At 54.3% G+C, this 16,522-nt stretch overlaps 1 protein-coding gene across 2 annotated transcripts in view; it reads right to left on the bottom strand.

The window, feature by feature from the left end:
* ANKRD11 (ankyrin repeat domain 11) overlaps nt 1–16,522 on the bottom strand; it is a 120,823-nt gene that overhangs the window by 20,447 nt on the left and 83,854 nt on the right. For both annotated transcript variants that reach the window (XM_039696463.1, XM_039696464.1), the window contains exons 3-4: nt 12,095–12,239; nt 5,012–5,150 (exon numbers count right to left, since the gene is read on the bottom strand). In XM_039696463.1, coding sequence (XP_039552397.1) covers nt 5,012–5,150; nt 12,095–12,181 — 226 coding nt within the window. In that variant the 5' untranslated portion in view covers nt 12,182–12,239. The remainder of the gene's footprint in view (nt 1–5,011; nt 5,151–12,094; nt 12,240–16,522) is intronic.

Here is a 16,522-nt window from a genome sequence, read left to right as displayed (position 1 = left end):
CATGATGCACACAACAGACCAGGGGCACAGCCAGGGGCTGATCTGGTTTATCAACCTAGTGCCAAAAAGGAAAACAAGAGGAAAAGCAAGGTCTGCCTTGACAGAAGGTGCCCTGAGCTGCTCCCATAGAATGGGGAGCTCGTGCCCACCCAAAGGATGGAGCACCAGAGCCAGAGCCTTGTCCCACACTGCTGGAAAGGATGGTGGAGACCTTGGCTGTGAGTCAGGAGCGGATAAAAGGTGCCAGCAGGAGGAACAAGCCCCTTTATAACCATGTCAGTGTGCAGCTGAGCCCACCATCCCCAGTGCTCAGCTGGGCTCCCTGGGGATGAGGATCTGCAGGGCCCAACCCCACTGGCTGCAGTATTTTAAAATATAATTTGACTAGAGGGGTTTAATGCTGTGTGACAGCCCGTGGTCCAAATCCAGGTGCTCTCCCTACATTTGTGGGCCAGACCCCACAGCTGTGCCCTGATGTGTAAAAGCAGCTCCTTCACAGAGTGGCCACTGGCTCCCAACGTGCTGTGAGAGGAACCCAGAGGCTTCATCACAAACAACAATCTCCATGTTAAAAGTGAGTTATTCAGAGCAAGATCAATTTTCAAGTCCAGACCGTTCATTTCCCACGAAATAGAAAGGGCTGGAGGAGGGAGGACGGGGGAGGAAGGCTCTGGCCAGCCCTCCCCTCCCGGAGCTGGGGCCAGGACACTCTGCAGACAGCGCTGATAAAAGCTCTTGTATTAAGGAAAAAGCCATCATTGATAGATTTTTGGTTCACAGAGACACAGCACACTGCAACCTCTCCCTCTGCATGTTAAGGAGGTGATGAGGGGGGAGGAGGGAGATTTATGGCAGCTCCCATCATAAAACGACCTGGTTTTCTGCGCAGCCCTGCCCAGATGGCTGCTGCACACGGGGAGTTTCTCAGGGTGATCTGAAGGCTGCTGTGTGCCAGGCTCTCCACACTGTACCGGCATTATGGAGCCCAGCTAGGAAGGGAGAAGCTCTGACATTCACTCTCTCCCTGGTTGCTAGGTGAGAACAGTTTCTTACTATTTTAGTAAAAGGACTGAAGTGACACAAGCAAAGAAAGCCCCGCAGCAGCGCAGCCCCTGCGAGCCCCCAGCTGCACACACCGGAGTGCAGCCAGGCCCAGGGAGCAGCACAAACACCACTGTGGGATGCAGATGCCCTTTTTAATAAGCCAGCAATTTGCTTCTCACGGATTCCCTCGCCAGCCTTGCCGAGCTGGGGCTAACGAGCCCGTTCCCATGCCGTGTCACTCCAAAGACTCCAGCATTAGGCAAGCAGCAGCCGGCTCCGGGAGAGGATGGTTTGGGTCAGCTGATTCATCAAGCATTTTCTAACCTACTAATTAGCGTCACGTAACAACCTCGGGGGATTAGAGAGAAGGAGTTTGAAGCTCCAAGGCCAGCTCCTGCCAACCATATTCACGCTGGCCCTTGTCCATCACAGCACCTCCCTGGCCAGCCACGAGCCACCACAATCAGCCCTGGGCACCAGGAGAGCCCTCGGAGCCCAGAAAGGTTGATATGCACACACCAGCTGGGAGAGCTGGTGGGGTTTCTCCCTCCCTTGTTCCTCCAAGAGCACTCAGGGGAGGAGATGGACACACAGGGAGAGAGTTGGACAAAGAGGGAGGGACTGGAACACACAGGGAGGCAGTGGGACCCCAAAGAGAGCAGGGCCCCCAGCTGGGGACCACCAGCTTTGACCCAGCCTCGCTCAGGCCTTCCCAGCTCCCAGGGAGAGCTGTCAGAGGCCAAAATCATCTCAGCATGCTCTGAGATTTGTATTGAGCCCCAACTCTCCCTGCTGATGACTAAAGGCCTGGAATCCACAGCTGCACCTCAAGCCAAGGGACTCAAGTGACAGCGTGACACCCGGCTGAGGAAACCATCGGCAGCAGGAGCAGCGGGCACACGGAGTTCTGCGCCCCGTGCACCTCCCAGCTGCTCTCCAGCAGCGTTCCCTGTCCTGCTCTGCAGCAGGGACCTGTTGGTGCGGATCCACGCCGGCACGGCCCGAGGCAGGTGGGGAGTGCCCGGCCCCACGCCGGCAGTCTGGTGCCGTTGAGTCAGCCGTGACTCAGCCGTGGCTCAGCGCCCGTGCCCACCTCTGCTGCCAGGTGCCTTCCCAGCAGGACTGCTCCCTGCTCCCTGCTGCTGGCTCTCGGCGTGTTTGTTAACACCACAATTACCCGGTGCTGCTGGGCTGAGCCCCCTCCCGGCGTGGCACACGGCCGCCGAGCCGCAGGCGGCCTCGCGCGCTGCTGGAGCTGCTGGGAGGAAAGCTGGGAGGAAAGCTGGCTGGAAAGCTGGCTGTGCTCGTTTGGCGGCTGCCAGGCAGCACGTAGGCTCTGGGCAGCGCCTGTGGATGTGGGGAGATGCCACACGAGGCAAGGAGAAGGAAGGAGGAGAGGTCTGAGGCACAGAGATGCTGCTCCCACAGTGCTGGAGCTGTAACATGCACAGTCTGGAGGCTCACGGCTCGATGCCATTTTTTTCTTTTTCCTAAAGACAGTTTATTTAGTTAACTCTGAGGAACCCGAGAGCCAGAACTGTTGCTCTAGAAACCATTTTGAGAAAGATTATTTTAAAAGATTTAGATCTCAACCAACTGTACCCAAACCATGGGCTCAGCACAGTGCTGCCCAGTAGTGGCTCTGGGAGCCCAGAGAATCCTGGAATGCTTTAGGTGGGAAGGGACCTCAAAGCTCATCTCATCCCACCCCCTGCCATGGGGGAACACCTTCCCCTATCCCAGACTGCTCCAAGCCCTGTCCAACCTGGCCTTGGACACTTCCAGGGATCCAGGGACAGCCACAGCTGCTCTGGGCATCTGTGCCAGGGCCTCAGCACCCTTACAGGAAAAAATCCCACCTACCCCACAACCATCCTGCAGCAGCAGCTGCTGCCCCACACCTGGCCCGGGTGGGTTGTGCTGCCCTTCCACGGGAGCCAAACCCAGCTCTGATGTTTCTCACCCCAGACATGGAGCACCTACGTCAAGGCTGAGCCAGATCCATCCGGGAGAAAAGCAACACACACCGTGCTAAGGAAAATGAGTCACTGCAACACATCAGGATGAGGATCCACGCTATTGTTTAAACACTTGAAGAGGAGAAAAATACCCCACTAGAGGCAAGGAGAGAGCTCTGCTCGCTCCCAGCTCCCACGTCCTTCCAGCTGAATTCCACATGGCTGTGGAACATCCCAGCACACCCCCTCATGCACACAGCAGCCCAGGGACACGGCCTGGGAAGAAGGAGCACGTTACATAAACCAGCCGGGGTCAGCCAGCAGCGATGGTGCAATCCCACTTCTCTGAGGGCTGGGAGCAGAGCTGAGGAGCAGAACAGGCAGCAGCAGCCTCCTCCTCCTGCAGGAACACAGGCTGGGTGCCTCTGTTCCAGACAAAAGCCTGTCCTGCACGATGGTGCAATCCCACTTCTCTGAGGGCTGGGAGCAGAGCTGAGGAGCAGAACAGGCAGCAGCAGCCTCCTGCAGGAACACAGGCTGGGTCCTCTGTTCCAGACAAAAGCCTGTCCTGCGTGTCACACCTGTGTCCTCAGCCAGGTGCCACTGATGGCAGCAGCACAGAGCCGGGGGGACCCCTCCACCCCAGAATGTGCAGCTTCTGAGCACCACAAACACGTCTGTACCTGCCTCTAGCTCGAGCCAGGCCAAGGACCACACAGGCTTGAAACACCCCACGGTTGCAATGGAGTGGTGCAAGAGCAGAGCAAGGTGCCAGGAAGTCTCTTCCCATCTCCAGCATCTGATTCCTGCTGGAGTGAACGATGTCAGGGAAGAGAAACAGGCTCCTGCTAAGCACCAGCCTGACTGTGCACAGTGATTCCTTCTGGGATCTCCAACCCAGTGGCTGAGTCACTTCCTCCCCAGTCCCCACCTAACAGGTTATCTGCACCTCCCATACACCTTCCCAGAGTTTGTGAGAGCCCAGTTTGTCTTTAAATGGCTCTGTGAGTGCCATGAACCCCTCTGGGTGTCCTCTGGGAGCTGGGCTGCTGCTAGCCCTCAGCTCACCCACTTCCCCAGGAAGGACGAGCTCTGGAGAGGAAGGGGAAGAGCTCTGCAGAGGAAGGAGAGGATGTGTCTGAGATAAGAGTCACACAAAAGCACAGGGGTAACAGGGGAGGACACGTCACCCCCGTGTGTCCTGCCCCTGGAACAGCCCTCACTGCTGCAGTGGCACTCCTGGCCCTTCCAGATCTGCCCTTCTGACACTCCTGAAGCAGAGGAGACACATCCCCTGTCAGGCCACCTGCCAGGCTCACCACACAGCACCAGCAAACACAGCCCTTGTGCCATTTTCAAGCACATTGCCAACTTTCAGCCCGTTTTATCTCTTTACACAACCACTGGCCACAACTATTTCCAAATGCACATTTCTTAGGGATGTACAATAAGGACCCACACAAACCTCTGCCTAGAAATCCACAGCTCAGCCCCTTACAACCAAACAATACCATTTTCTCCATTTTGTGACAGCTCTTCCCAACTGCTAACAAATCCAACAGCCCATCCAGGGGCTTCATGCACCAGCCACTCTTCTGCTACGAGACTGACTTGCTTGACCAGATTCTACTTGCTGATTTTCTTTTGAAGACTACTCAGCTTTATTCCCTTGTTTTCCAAGTTCTCACAAGCAGGCCCTGCTCCATGGCTCGTCCCAGCCACAGTTCCTGAACTGGGATAATCAGAAACAAGGAAAACAGACAAGAGCTGAAGGAAGGGAGGTCTCCTCACACAGCCATGGCTTTGTCCACCTACAAACATCACTAAGAACAGATGTGCACGTGTGGAGCAGAGCAGTTCTCCAGCCCCTTGTCCACGTGCCTCTTTCTTCAATTAAAAACTACAAGGAATTTGGTACAACACTTCCATATTGGCTGCACTCTGGATCCTGGTGCTCCCCACCAGCCCCAGCAGCCAGGGTTTGAGGGAGGGATGTGGCATTTCTGTACCTGTATCCGAGTCTTTTTGATCTCCATTTGTTCCGACAGTGAAAGGCAGCTTGCGTTTGGTCGCTCGCTCTTTCACCTCTTTGCCGCCATCGCTCCGGTCCAACTTTGGAGTCTTGGTTAGAGAAACTTTATCTTTATCCTGGAAAGGAAAGAGAGCAAGGTCAACAAGAGCCTTCTCCACACCGTGCTCACCTGATTCCCCAAATCCTGCACAGGCCTCATGTAACACCCTTCCCTCTCTGCTGTGGGTTTGCCAGTGCAGCCTCCACCAAGATACAAAGCTCTACCGCCACCAGAGAAGAGCCAGGCCAATCAAGGCTGCTGTGTGGTGCCAAATTCCAACCAAATCTTGTGAAAAACGAAGCCAACACTTTGTGTGAAGCTGAGGATGCACATGGCTGCAGGCACAGAGGGAAGGTAGGCTGGGATGGGGGAATTTGAGGATTTTCAAATGCAGCCACACCACAAGAAAGACCCATTCCTGCTTTGTATCAGTGCTGCTTGTTTGGGCTGGTTTGGATTTTAATGTGAAGCAGAAACGCTGTGAACTGCTCAAAAGCAGGGAGAGATTTTGAATGAACATCCCAAACAGAAGTTACAGACACTGAGACAGGTGAGATTTTTCACCTGACCAGGGAGAAGTGGTTCCCAGCTCAGACTCCAGGAGTCCAGTGTGCCAGGAACGCACAGCCCCAGGCGATGCCCTGTGTTTTTTGCATGTGAGGAGCAGGATTATTTTAAGTGAGCAGCTCTGGACTGAGCACTGTGCCCCTGCCTGAACAACAAGGGCAGCACAAGCAGCTTGGTCACAGATGTGATTTCAAGAACCCAGCAAAACCCAGACTCTGCACTTGAGAGGCAGAGTGAGATTAAACACAAGAACTCAGCACACGAAATCATGCCAGAGCGTGGCTGGAAGCTCAGACGAGCCAACCCAGGAGCATTCCCTTGTTTAGAGAGGCACAGTCCTGCTGCCTGGCAGGTGGCCCCAGTGCCAGCAGTCACAGGACTGTGCTGTCACTGTCACCGCCGCTCCTTCCTCTTTCCGTGTGTGTCTGGAGCCCACAGCTCAGCCCCTGAGTGCCCCAGGGGGATGTGTTTGCATCCCTGCACCACAGGCAGCGTGACAGCCCCGGGGCCAGCGGGGATGAAGGAAATGGGCTGGGGAATCCCTTTTTTGGTAAAGCAAGAGAAACAAACCTGCCTGACAGGGCTCTGGGGTGGGAGGCAGCCAAGGCACGCTCGGAGCCCCAGCAAGGGCAGCCCTGCTGGAGAGCAGCCGCCGAGCACAGCCCTGCAGCCACGGGACAGAGCCCCCACAGCCAACACAAACACTCCAGCATTTCCTCCAAACCCTCCACGCTGAAAAGCTTTTGCTTTTTATGCTTTCTGAGATGAACAAAAATAGTTCGGACTAAAAAATGATGCCACTTCTACTGCTCTGAGGTGGCAGTGAGGGCAGAGAGCTTCCATCACCTGCCTGGGATGTCATGTTGTGAGCAGGTACCCTGGTCTGTCCTAGTTCTAGGATTCTATGAAATTTTTTATCAAAGGAATAAAATAAAATGTGTATATTGCCTGAAAAAAAAAAAGCCACCAAATAAATAATGCACCTTTTTCTACAGTGGCCATTCACAGTCTGAACTTTCCCTTCTATCTACCTGAATAAAGGGCATCTCTGAACACTTCAGACAGGAGTCTGTGAGGTTCCTCCAGGGTGAAGCAGTCAGGGCACCAAGGCTGTCAGAGTTCAAGAAGCATCTCAATGATGCTCTTAGACATATAGGTAGGTTTTCTGCTGGATTAATGCTGCCTGGGATCTCTGTGCACTCAGGAGTGAGAAAAAGGGCAGGACAGGTAAAAATACAGTTCATTCAGAAAGTCTGAATCATGGAATTGTTTGGGTTGGAAGGGACCTCAAAGATCATCATGTTCCAAGCCCTGTCCTGGGCAGGGACACCTTCCCCTATCCCAGGCTGCTCCAAGCCCTGTCCAGCCTGGCCTGGGACACTTGCAGGGATCCAGGGACAGCCACAGCTGCTCTGGGCACCTGTGCCAGGGCCTGCCCACCCTCACAGCAAAAGATTTCTCCCCAAAATCCCACCCAACCCTGCCCTCTGTCAGTTTAAAGCCACGTTGTTAAAATCTCCCTGTGGGAGGAGAGACAGAGCAGAAGAACCATGAAGAAAGCGTCCTGAGAGCAGGGGTGAGCCCAGCGTGGCCCTGGCAGTGTGTGTGTGAATCCTGGTGCTGGGCACGCCCGGGCAGAGCTGCCTCTGCTTCCACCCCAAGGCTGGGAGCTGCTGCTCCAGCCAGCTCAGCACAATTCAGCAGCAGGCAGCCAGGGAAGCGCCGGCACCGCTTTGAAGATTAATTCCTACAGTAGCACAATGATAACCTTTCTACTAATTGGAGCAAGGAAGATCCAGACTTTGCTTCCCCCTGGAAAGCAGAGACCTGCTGGGGATGCCTGCAGCACTGGGTGGAACATCAAGGCAGCTGGAGAGTCCCATTCCTGAAAGTTTTCGTTTTCTTATTTTAAGCTTTACTTCCCTAATTATTTCCAATTCTATAATGTTGTCCTTTACTCGAGTAAAACCTGGCTTCGTTTTTAGGCCTTCTCATGTTTAAAGTAAGCTCAGACTCATTGGAATCAGGTTTCACAAATGGAACAAATCCAAATTAGAATCACAAAATCCTGGAATGGTTTGGGTTGGAAGAGACCTCAAAGCTTATCTCATCCCAACCCTTTCGCCCATGGGCAGGGACACCTTCCACTAGATCAGGCTGCTCAGAGCCCCATCCAGCCTGGCCTTGCCATTGCAGAGCAAGCTGTAAGAACAGCCCTGTGTAAGAGCTGGGGCTCTCCAAGGCCGGGACAGGAGTTTGGGGATGGGGAAGAGTCGAGAGCTCAGCAGCAGCAGCAAGTTCCTCTTTGCAGGTGTTAATAAAAGCTGCTTTGGCAAAGGGCAGGCAGCTGCTGTGAGTGCAGCAAAAATCCCCTCCTGCCACACTACACTTGCAGTAGAGTTACTATATGAGTAACAAGCCACCTTGAGCTACTCTTGCAAAAGTGAAAAGATGCATCACAAGCTGCTCTCAGCTGCTGCGGTTGCAGCACAAACCCACCAGGAACTGGCCCCAGCTGCACCCAGAGTGAGATGCTGCAGGGTGGGGATGGAAGGGCTTCTCCCAGCAGCACCACAGCCCCTGATACCAATCTGCTCGGGGCACTTGTGGCACACAAACTGGCCAAAGGCCAGTCCTCAGAGCAAAAACAACCCTGGGGGGTTTTTTGAAGCAGATTTCTGCAAGACAGAGCCATTTAGATGGGGCTCTGAGCAACCTGACCTACTGGAAGGGATGAGACGAGCTTTAAAATCCCTTCCAACCCATGATTCTATGATTTACAAAGCCATGCAAAGAAATGTGCACTCCCAGCCCCGTCACCCTGCTCAGACAGAGCCTGACTCGCAGCCCAGAGCTTGTGCAGAGACTTGCACTGCCAGCCATGGAAATCCCCAAAGCCCTTTGTTCTCCAAAACGAGCTCCAAGCATTTCAGGTTGTGATGTCAGTAAAAATTAGGCAGCAATGAACAAAACCAGCCTGGGCAGCCTGGGAGGAGAAGCCCAGGAGGGCTCCAAGGCTGGTGCCCCGGGCCATGCCCCACGTCAGGCTCCTGCTGTGGGCAAACAACCCACGCTGCAAAAAGCAAATGTGCCACAGAGGGACTTTCCCTGCACCAGTGGGTCTGTCCTGGCTCTGCCAGTGGGGAGGGAGAGGGGGCAGAAAGTTCCCACCCTGTGTCACAAAAAGGAATGGACTCAGTTTTACCCAGAAAGCAACTGGTTGTGCTGAAAACCAAACAATTCCCTAAATCTGGGCCCCCCGTAGCCTGCCCAAAGCCAGAGTACAACACAAGCACACACAAAATGCCAGAAAGTTTGAATTTGTGTTGTTATCAATGCTGCAATAAAACGTGGAGCGTGGAGGTGACTGGAACTGAAGCCCTGTTCCTGTGAGCCTCGGGCACCAAAGTTTGTAAGAAATATGACCCAGTGATGAGCACGGGCTGATTAACTTCACTGAAATGTCATCTCTTCAGTCACCCAGACAGCCCTGCAGGTTTCACACCCTGGTGGGTGACTCTGTGCTGGACACAGAGCCCAGCACTCACTCATCCAGCCTGGAAAGCCCTGACAGCACTACAGATTCATGAGGATTCATAAAGAACTGAAAAATAAGGACCATGCTCCCTTTTCTGAAAAGGGGAGAAGGGGAAGGAGAAAAACCTCAGTTTTTTTTAACCTCTGCCAGCTCCTACAAGCAAAAACTGGGGTAAGTGCTGTTCTGCTTGGTGCTCACTGCAGCAAAAATGCACTTTTGACTCTGCAAGAGGGAGCATTTCCCCATAAAGAAGCAAAGGCTGTGCTGAGCACACGGTGTAACCACGCAGCCAGGCCAGGCCCATCAGGAAATGCTTCTGACAACTGATATAACCCTTGCTGTGGTGCTCTGCTCTGCCTCAGTCATGAGTAATCTCCTGCTACGGGGATCTGCGGATCTAGACCAGAAAGGAGAATTATTCATATATGGCATGCAGATTTTTACAAAAGCCTCCAGGCTGGAGGGAGCAGGAGGAGCCCAGGGCTGCCAGGCCCGCCCCGGGCAGGCTTGTGCAGCCTTATAAGGGCTCCACTAAGCCTGGGAGAAACAGCTCCTCATCCCACAGCACGGAGCACCCGACGCCCTCAGACAGGCTCTGCAATCCACTTCACTGCCAGGGCTGCATCCCACCAGCTCCCAAGGCCCTCGTGGAGGGGCAGGAGCAGAGAGCCAGGAGTTCCCTCCTGTAAGGCAGCAGCTCACAGCCTGTCCTCCAGGAGCCCTCTGGAGCAGGGCAGCTCCCCTGGGAGCCTGCTAGGGGATGGAGCACAGAACTCAGGTGTAAAAGGTGGTGATCACAGCATCCTGGAATGGTCTGGCTGGGAAGGGACCTCAAAACTCATCATGTTCCACCCCCTGCCATGGGCAGGGACACCTTCCATTAGCCCAGGCTGCTCCAAGCCCCACTGAGCCTGGCCTTGGACACTTCCAGGGATCCAGGGGCCTCCCCACCCTCACAGGGAAGAATTGCTTGCCAATATTCCACATAAACCTCCTCTTTTTCAGCTCAAGGCCAGCCCCCTCGTGGCACTCAGCCCACTGCAGCACCAGGACCCTCCTCATCTGCCAGAGCTGCAGAGCCCAGGCATGTAAAGCCTGTTTAATGCTAAATCAACTATTGACACTGAGGTCCCATTAAGAGGAGCACACTTGCTTGGCAGCACTTTGCCAGGCTCTCCCCGTGCCCACGGCGGGTCCCTGTGCCTGACCCGGGCTCTGCCCTCCCTCCCCAGCCTCTCAGGGAAGCTGTGCCAAGGCCCAGCTCGGGCCTTTGAACGTGTTGACAAAGGCAAGATAAATGCAAGGCAGCGGCTGCTGACAGGCAGGTACAACAGCGTCTGCAGGGAGGAGGTCGAAGTGCTTTTCCCCTGAGTCACTGCTCCAGCTCAGCTTCAGAATTAACCAGAAACAGGGCAAAAGCCACTCAGGCTGGAGCTCAGCTCAGCCCCGGGAGGACAAGAGCCTGTGAGCATCTCCTGTGTTGAAAAAGGCAGAACTGAAGGAGCAGAGCTGTGCCCTGTCCCCTCAGAGTGGCACTCTGAACGGGAGGCAGGAGTTGTGTCCCAGTTACTGAGCCAGCAGGAGATAACTCCGCTTCCCGGCGTGCCCCGCGCGCTCGACAAACCTGCTCTGTAAATAACAGCAGCCTTTAAGCTGCCGGAGTGGATGGAATAAAATGGGAGCTGATTCATATTCCAACTGATCCTCTCCCTCCCCAAGCACCTGCGCCAGCATTAAGCTTCTTACCCGGCGCAGAGCGAGCCTGTATTTACATATCCTGCACTGCTGGGCACTGCCTGCCTTGCCAGGGTAAAGGCTGGCATCTTCCCAGTGCTGCCAGGCAGCTGTTCCCCCCACAACATCCCCAATCCCAGATTCTGCCCCTCCTAGGAGCCCCACAGCACTCCTGCAGTGACAGTGACACAGAGAGGAATGTGGCAGATGCCACTCTGAGGTGCTCCATAACCAAATCCTACCTGGGATTTCCCTGGGGCTTATTCTGTATTTTTCTCGTTTTGTCAATAATGTGAGCTCAGTCATACATTACTGCCACCACTGGGGTGGGATTGCAGGGGAAGTGATGGAGCTGGGGCTCACCATGCTCAGCTGCAGCTCCCGGGCCTGGCAGAAACTCCCAGGGGAATGCTGAGAAACTGGAGCGAGGAGATGAAAGGGAAGGGGATGAGATTTGTTCCTTAGCAGAATTCAGTAGATGTAGGTTTTCATGTTTATTTAAAGGTAACATTTGCACAGTTTTCTGCACAGCTATTGACTGGAAATTACTGACACTGAGAAGGGGGAAAAAACTGAATGAGAACAGACTGGGCTCATGCTTGGAGCAAAATGGGATGAAGAGGAGAAGTGTGAAGGTATTTATCCTTAAACTAAGATTTCATCTCAGTAGTTTCACCTAAGCCACGCCAAAAACCAGACAACATCTCAGATCAACTCTCAGAAGCAGCAATTTCAGCAGAGCAACTCCCAGGCTGAGCCTGGTCCAGCAGAGCTGCTGGGGAAAGCCAGAGCAGCCGTGCTGACAAGGACCTGGATTTCCACCCAGAGGAGGAGAAGCTCCTCCCTCACCCAGCACACACTTGCACCATCACCACATCACTCTCCACAGCGGAGTGCAGAAACCCCTAAAAACACACAGAACTTGCAAAAGAGAATCTTCCAAAGCAGCCCCTGCTGCTCAGCTGACTCGGGCCCAGGTGAGCACAGCACTTCCCAGGAAGGATTGCAGCCACAGGGAAACAAACCCAACCCCACCAGCTGGCAGAGCACCAGCACACCAATGAAAATCCCCAGGCAGGAGCCCAGGGCAGCCTCCTGCCATGTCAAACCGTGCCATGGCTTCAGGATCCCGGCTCAAAGAGCAGCACCCCAAAGGAGGGCAGGTGGCCCAAACACATTACCTTTTTCCCCGTTTGTTTCTCCACCATGTCGTTGCTGAGAGAGAAATCTTCTGACTGTGGTGTTTTAGAACACCCACCCTTGGGCATCGTTCTGCCTTCCTTACTTGATCTTCATTTATGCTGCCATCGCCTCATCATCAACCGTCTGTCAGGAGAGAGGAAAAGGGAGGTCAGACATCTCAGAAGGATCTCTGCATGGTGGGGGGAAAGACAAGGCACTCCCCGTGGGGATAAACCCCCTCCCAAGCCCTGGATGGCAACACCAGGATGGCAGAGCAGCCTCAAATGTGGAAAAAGCTGCAGCAGGCTCCTGCCACCTTCCCAGAGAGTAACAGAGGTGCTGCAAGGAATCACACGTGGAATCACACAGAATCACTGAGCTTGGAAAAGACCATTGTGCCCAATCCCAACCTTGTCAGCAGCCCAGAGCACTCAGTGCCACATCCAGGCCTTCCTTGGACACCTCCAGGGAGGAGAACTCTGCCATCTCCCCTGGCAGACCCTTCCAATGCCTGACAACCCCTTCCATGAAGAAATTCCCCCTGATTTCCAGCCTGAACCTTCCCTGGCACAGCCTGAGGCTGTTTCCTCTCAACCTATCACTTGTTTCCTGGGAGAAGAGGCCAACTCCAAACTGGATCCTGCAGCTGCAGACATGGCTTGTTTCATATGCAAGGAATAGCCCAGAAGGGATCAAATCCCACAAAAGAGCAACAGCCCTGCTGCTCTTCATCCACAGCATCACCCCAAGCCCACACAGAGGCTCCTGCAGCGTGGCTCTGTCCTGAAGGGGGGACACACCCGGGCTGGGACAGCCCTGCACCCCAGTTTGCCACACTGAATTCCCAGACACACTTGCAGAACCAAACAAATTACAACCCCCCATTAAAAATGCCCTTTATGAACGTGTTGCCATCGTGAGGCCGGAGCAGGGAGCGTGGAGGGCTCGGTGTTCCAGCACTGCTTTTTCACAGCTCCTCACCTTGCCCTGCACCCTGGCCTGGGAAAGCCACCTGGAGGGGACAAAGCACTCCTGCTCCTCCTGTGTTGCCTGGTTACAGGGCTGGGAGACAACTGCCGTGTGAAATACAGAGAGGCAGGAGCTGGAGCAGGGCTCAGGAACACCAGCTGCAGCCAAAGCCCTTGCAGGTGAGCAAGAATATCTCCTCTCCCCAGAGCAGAGGCTGGAAAGCATCAGTGGAGGGGGATATCTGTGAGGAGTGACCCCCAGCAACCCCAACAGCAACTGGGATCCTGGCCTGAGCCTGGAGTGGAACAGACAGGAACTGTTCCCAACATAATTGTCACCTGCCAGCTCTAAATTGCACCATTTACATCTTACAGCAGCAGCTCTGCAGAGCTACAATGCAGGAAATTGTCCAGGGAGATGGGAATTCTCAGAGAGGAGAGAGAGAAGTCTTGTATTTAGAAGTTCTCTGGAAATCCCTTCAAAATTTCTGTTCCATTTACACCTCAGAGGCCTTGGGACACTTTGGGTTGGTGGTTTTTTTTGTTTTGTTTTATAAGGTGGTTCAGAGGCCCCAGCCCAGCCCTGAAGCAGCACCAATTCCCAGAGCAAAGCAGCAGGCACAGACAGTGCTGGTGTTTCCAGCAGGAGACTCTGCTTCCCAAGGCACACTCTGGGATTCTCCACAGCTCCTCTGCCTGGCTGTGGGAAGGTTGTTATCCCCATTTAGGAACAAAACTCTGGGAACTCAGAAAATACCTCCTCGTGCCCCACTGCTCAACAGCTGAGCTTTGGGACAGCCACCAGAGCCCACAGGGTCCCCCTCATGCTGCACATCCACTGGGTCCCTGCAGGAGCAGCTCCAGCCATTCCCAGCCCCAGGAATCTCTCTCTGCCAGGCATCATTAGCCAGCTGGGAAGGAACATGGAAGAATTATTTCCCCTCGGTTTCTCTTACAGGGGCTCATTAAGGTGCAGATACAGGAGACAGGAGCGTGTGCCTGGGAGGAGGCAGGAGCAGAGGACAATATTCCCTTCAATATTTGCTGCAAATCTAAGAGGTGGAAATCCAGATGAACTGCTGGGCAAGGGAAATTTATTTACTCCTTGTAACGGATATTAAACCCAAGCAGCTTCACCTCTGCTGACGATGGGACCAGCCACACTGTGCCCCCAGCAGCAGCCAAAACCCAGCCCCACGTCAGGGCTCACAGCACCCCAGGATCTGCACTCTGCCAATGCATTCCCAAAAAAATCCTGCCCACTCCCAAGCCTTTGTGGCTGCTTGTACCAGGGTAGGCACCTATTCACGTGGAGCTTCCAAAACCTGTTTAACTGAGAAAAGGCCAGACGGATGCCAGATTAATTCTGCGCCCCTTCTGTTCGCGGAGCTGACTCATTACACTTGGAAAGCCGGCTGCCTCTCCGGGTAAACACAGCCCTGGCCTGTTCCACAGCTTGCAGGGAGTATCACATTTGCACAACAATTACTGACAACGACGCAGCCCTCGTTTCATTTTTAAGCACGTTTAATAAGTTCGTTTCATTTTTAAGCACGTTTAATAGGAGTCAGAGGGGAGGCACAGATTCCTGGCTGGAAGAGCCTTCCCCAGCTCGAGACAGCATTTGCAGAGTGGCAAATCTGGGGCTGCAGAACCACAATTTGGCTTCAATCCTTCCTAATTTAGGAGCTGGACGAGCCACCCCCTTTCCACGATGCCCCTCTCAAGCTCACCTCCCTACAGGAGACAACCAGCACCCTTCCTATGTCACAAACAATTAACCCAGCTCCTTGCAGGAGCCCATTACGTGTGGCTGCACAATACCAAGTGGGAGACCGAGTGAGCTCAACAGAATATAATCCCTCGTACTTCTCCAGGAAAACAAAGGAGCTGTTTACCCCTGGCCAGGGGCCAGCCCGGTGCACACCAGGCCCCCAGCCTGGCCACAGCAGACCCTGCTGCTGGAGAGGCTGGATCCCACACAATCCCCTGGGAAAGGGGTGAAGAGAGAGGGGGAGCCTGCCCTGGGATGGACTGGCCTGGGTATGGCAGCTCCTGCTGTTTCAGGATGGCTGGATCCAGCAGGGAAGGCTGTGGTGGTGCCAGCCCATGGAGCACTGCCAGCCAGGAGAGAGCTGGAGGAGCAGGGCTGACACCCAGGTGGGGGTCAGAGCCCCCACAGCACCCCGAGCAGCCTCCCAGAGGATGGAGGAACAGGACTCTCTGGAACACAACCAGGAACAGGGCTGGAGCTGTGCAGAGTGAGTCTGGCTGGGAATGGCAGGGCTCTGCAGAGCCAGCCCCGGGCACACCCACCCACCACCGTCCCCTGTCCCCTCACTGGGCCAAGCAAACAGTTGGAAATGGTTTTTATTTAGCCCAGGGCAAATACCAAGTCCAAGCCACACACTGAGACCAAATATGTCTGTGAAGGACCTCAAAAGGCCACGGTCCCAGAAGGGATGGAAGGGAAGGGGGTGTCATCTGCCCCTTGGAGGGAGGAGGAAGAGGAGGAGGATGAAAGCACTGCTGGCTCAGCCCCAGGACATGTGGGCAGCCGGCAGGCAGCGTGGGAGCAGTGGCACCCATTAGCCAGGACAGGCTCCAGTGAAGGACAAGGGCAAACTGGGACAGGGACAAAGAACAAGGACAAAGCCCACAGACAGACTCCAGCCCCTGCCAGACAACACCAACACTGGGCTCGACAGGAGAGCGGCTCCTCATTAACCAACCCTATGGATATTTAAACTCCCCATCCCTACCCCTCCTGCTTCATGGAACCAGTGAGAAACACCCCAACATCCTTATCTGTGCCATGGGCAGGGACACCTTCCCCTGGACCAGGGTGCTCCAAGCCCCTTCCAACCTGGCCTTGGACACCTCCAGGGATGGGGCAGCTTCTCAGAGCAACTGCTCCACCGTGACAGGAAAGAGTAAAGAACATTTCCAGATGTATCTCCAAGGGGAATGACAGCCTTTCCTGGACCCAGCCCTCCTTCCCTGCCCTCCTGCAGAGCAGCCAAACTCCTGCCATTCAATCTGAAGCCACAACAAATGAGCTCATGCCCACGATCTGTGCACTGCAGCCTGCCTGTACCCCGCCAGCTTGGAGTAAAAAAGATTGTGAAGCCTTCTTGAAATGCCAGAATAGGAGGGAGCTGGCTGGAGGCTCCTGCCCGTGCAAACCCCCCGATGCAATTAAAGCCCCAGACATTATTTGCACAGATCCAACACATTTGTTTGGTCTGAAAAGGCTGGAATAGGAACAAGCATGTGAAAAACGAAAATTTTAATACTACAGTCTCCTTTTAAGGATGCTGTCTTAAATCTTTGAAAATTGCCTCAGATTAATAACTCACACCCACAATTTGACAGTTGTCCCCCAGCTCTGGAAAGCAAAGGCAAAAAACCAAGAGCTGATGTCTTTCAACACACAGAACCACTGAATCCCAGAATGGT

The sequence above is a fragment of the Passer montanus genome, unplaced genomic scaffold, assembly GCF_014805655.1.
Source record: "Passer montanus isolate IOZ18808 unplaced genomic scaffold, ASM1480565v1 scaffold98, whole genome shotgun sequence".
NCBI classification, from domain to species: domain Eukaryota; kingdom Metazoa; phylum Chordata; class Aves; order Passeriformes; family Passeridae; genus Passer; species Passer montanus.
The sequence above is the reverse complement of the archived record's forward strand: the minus strand, read 5'-3'. Positions and strand labels throughout refer to the sequence as shown.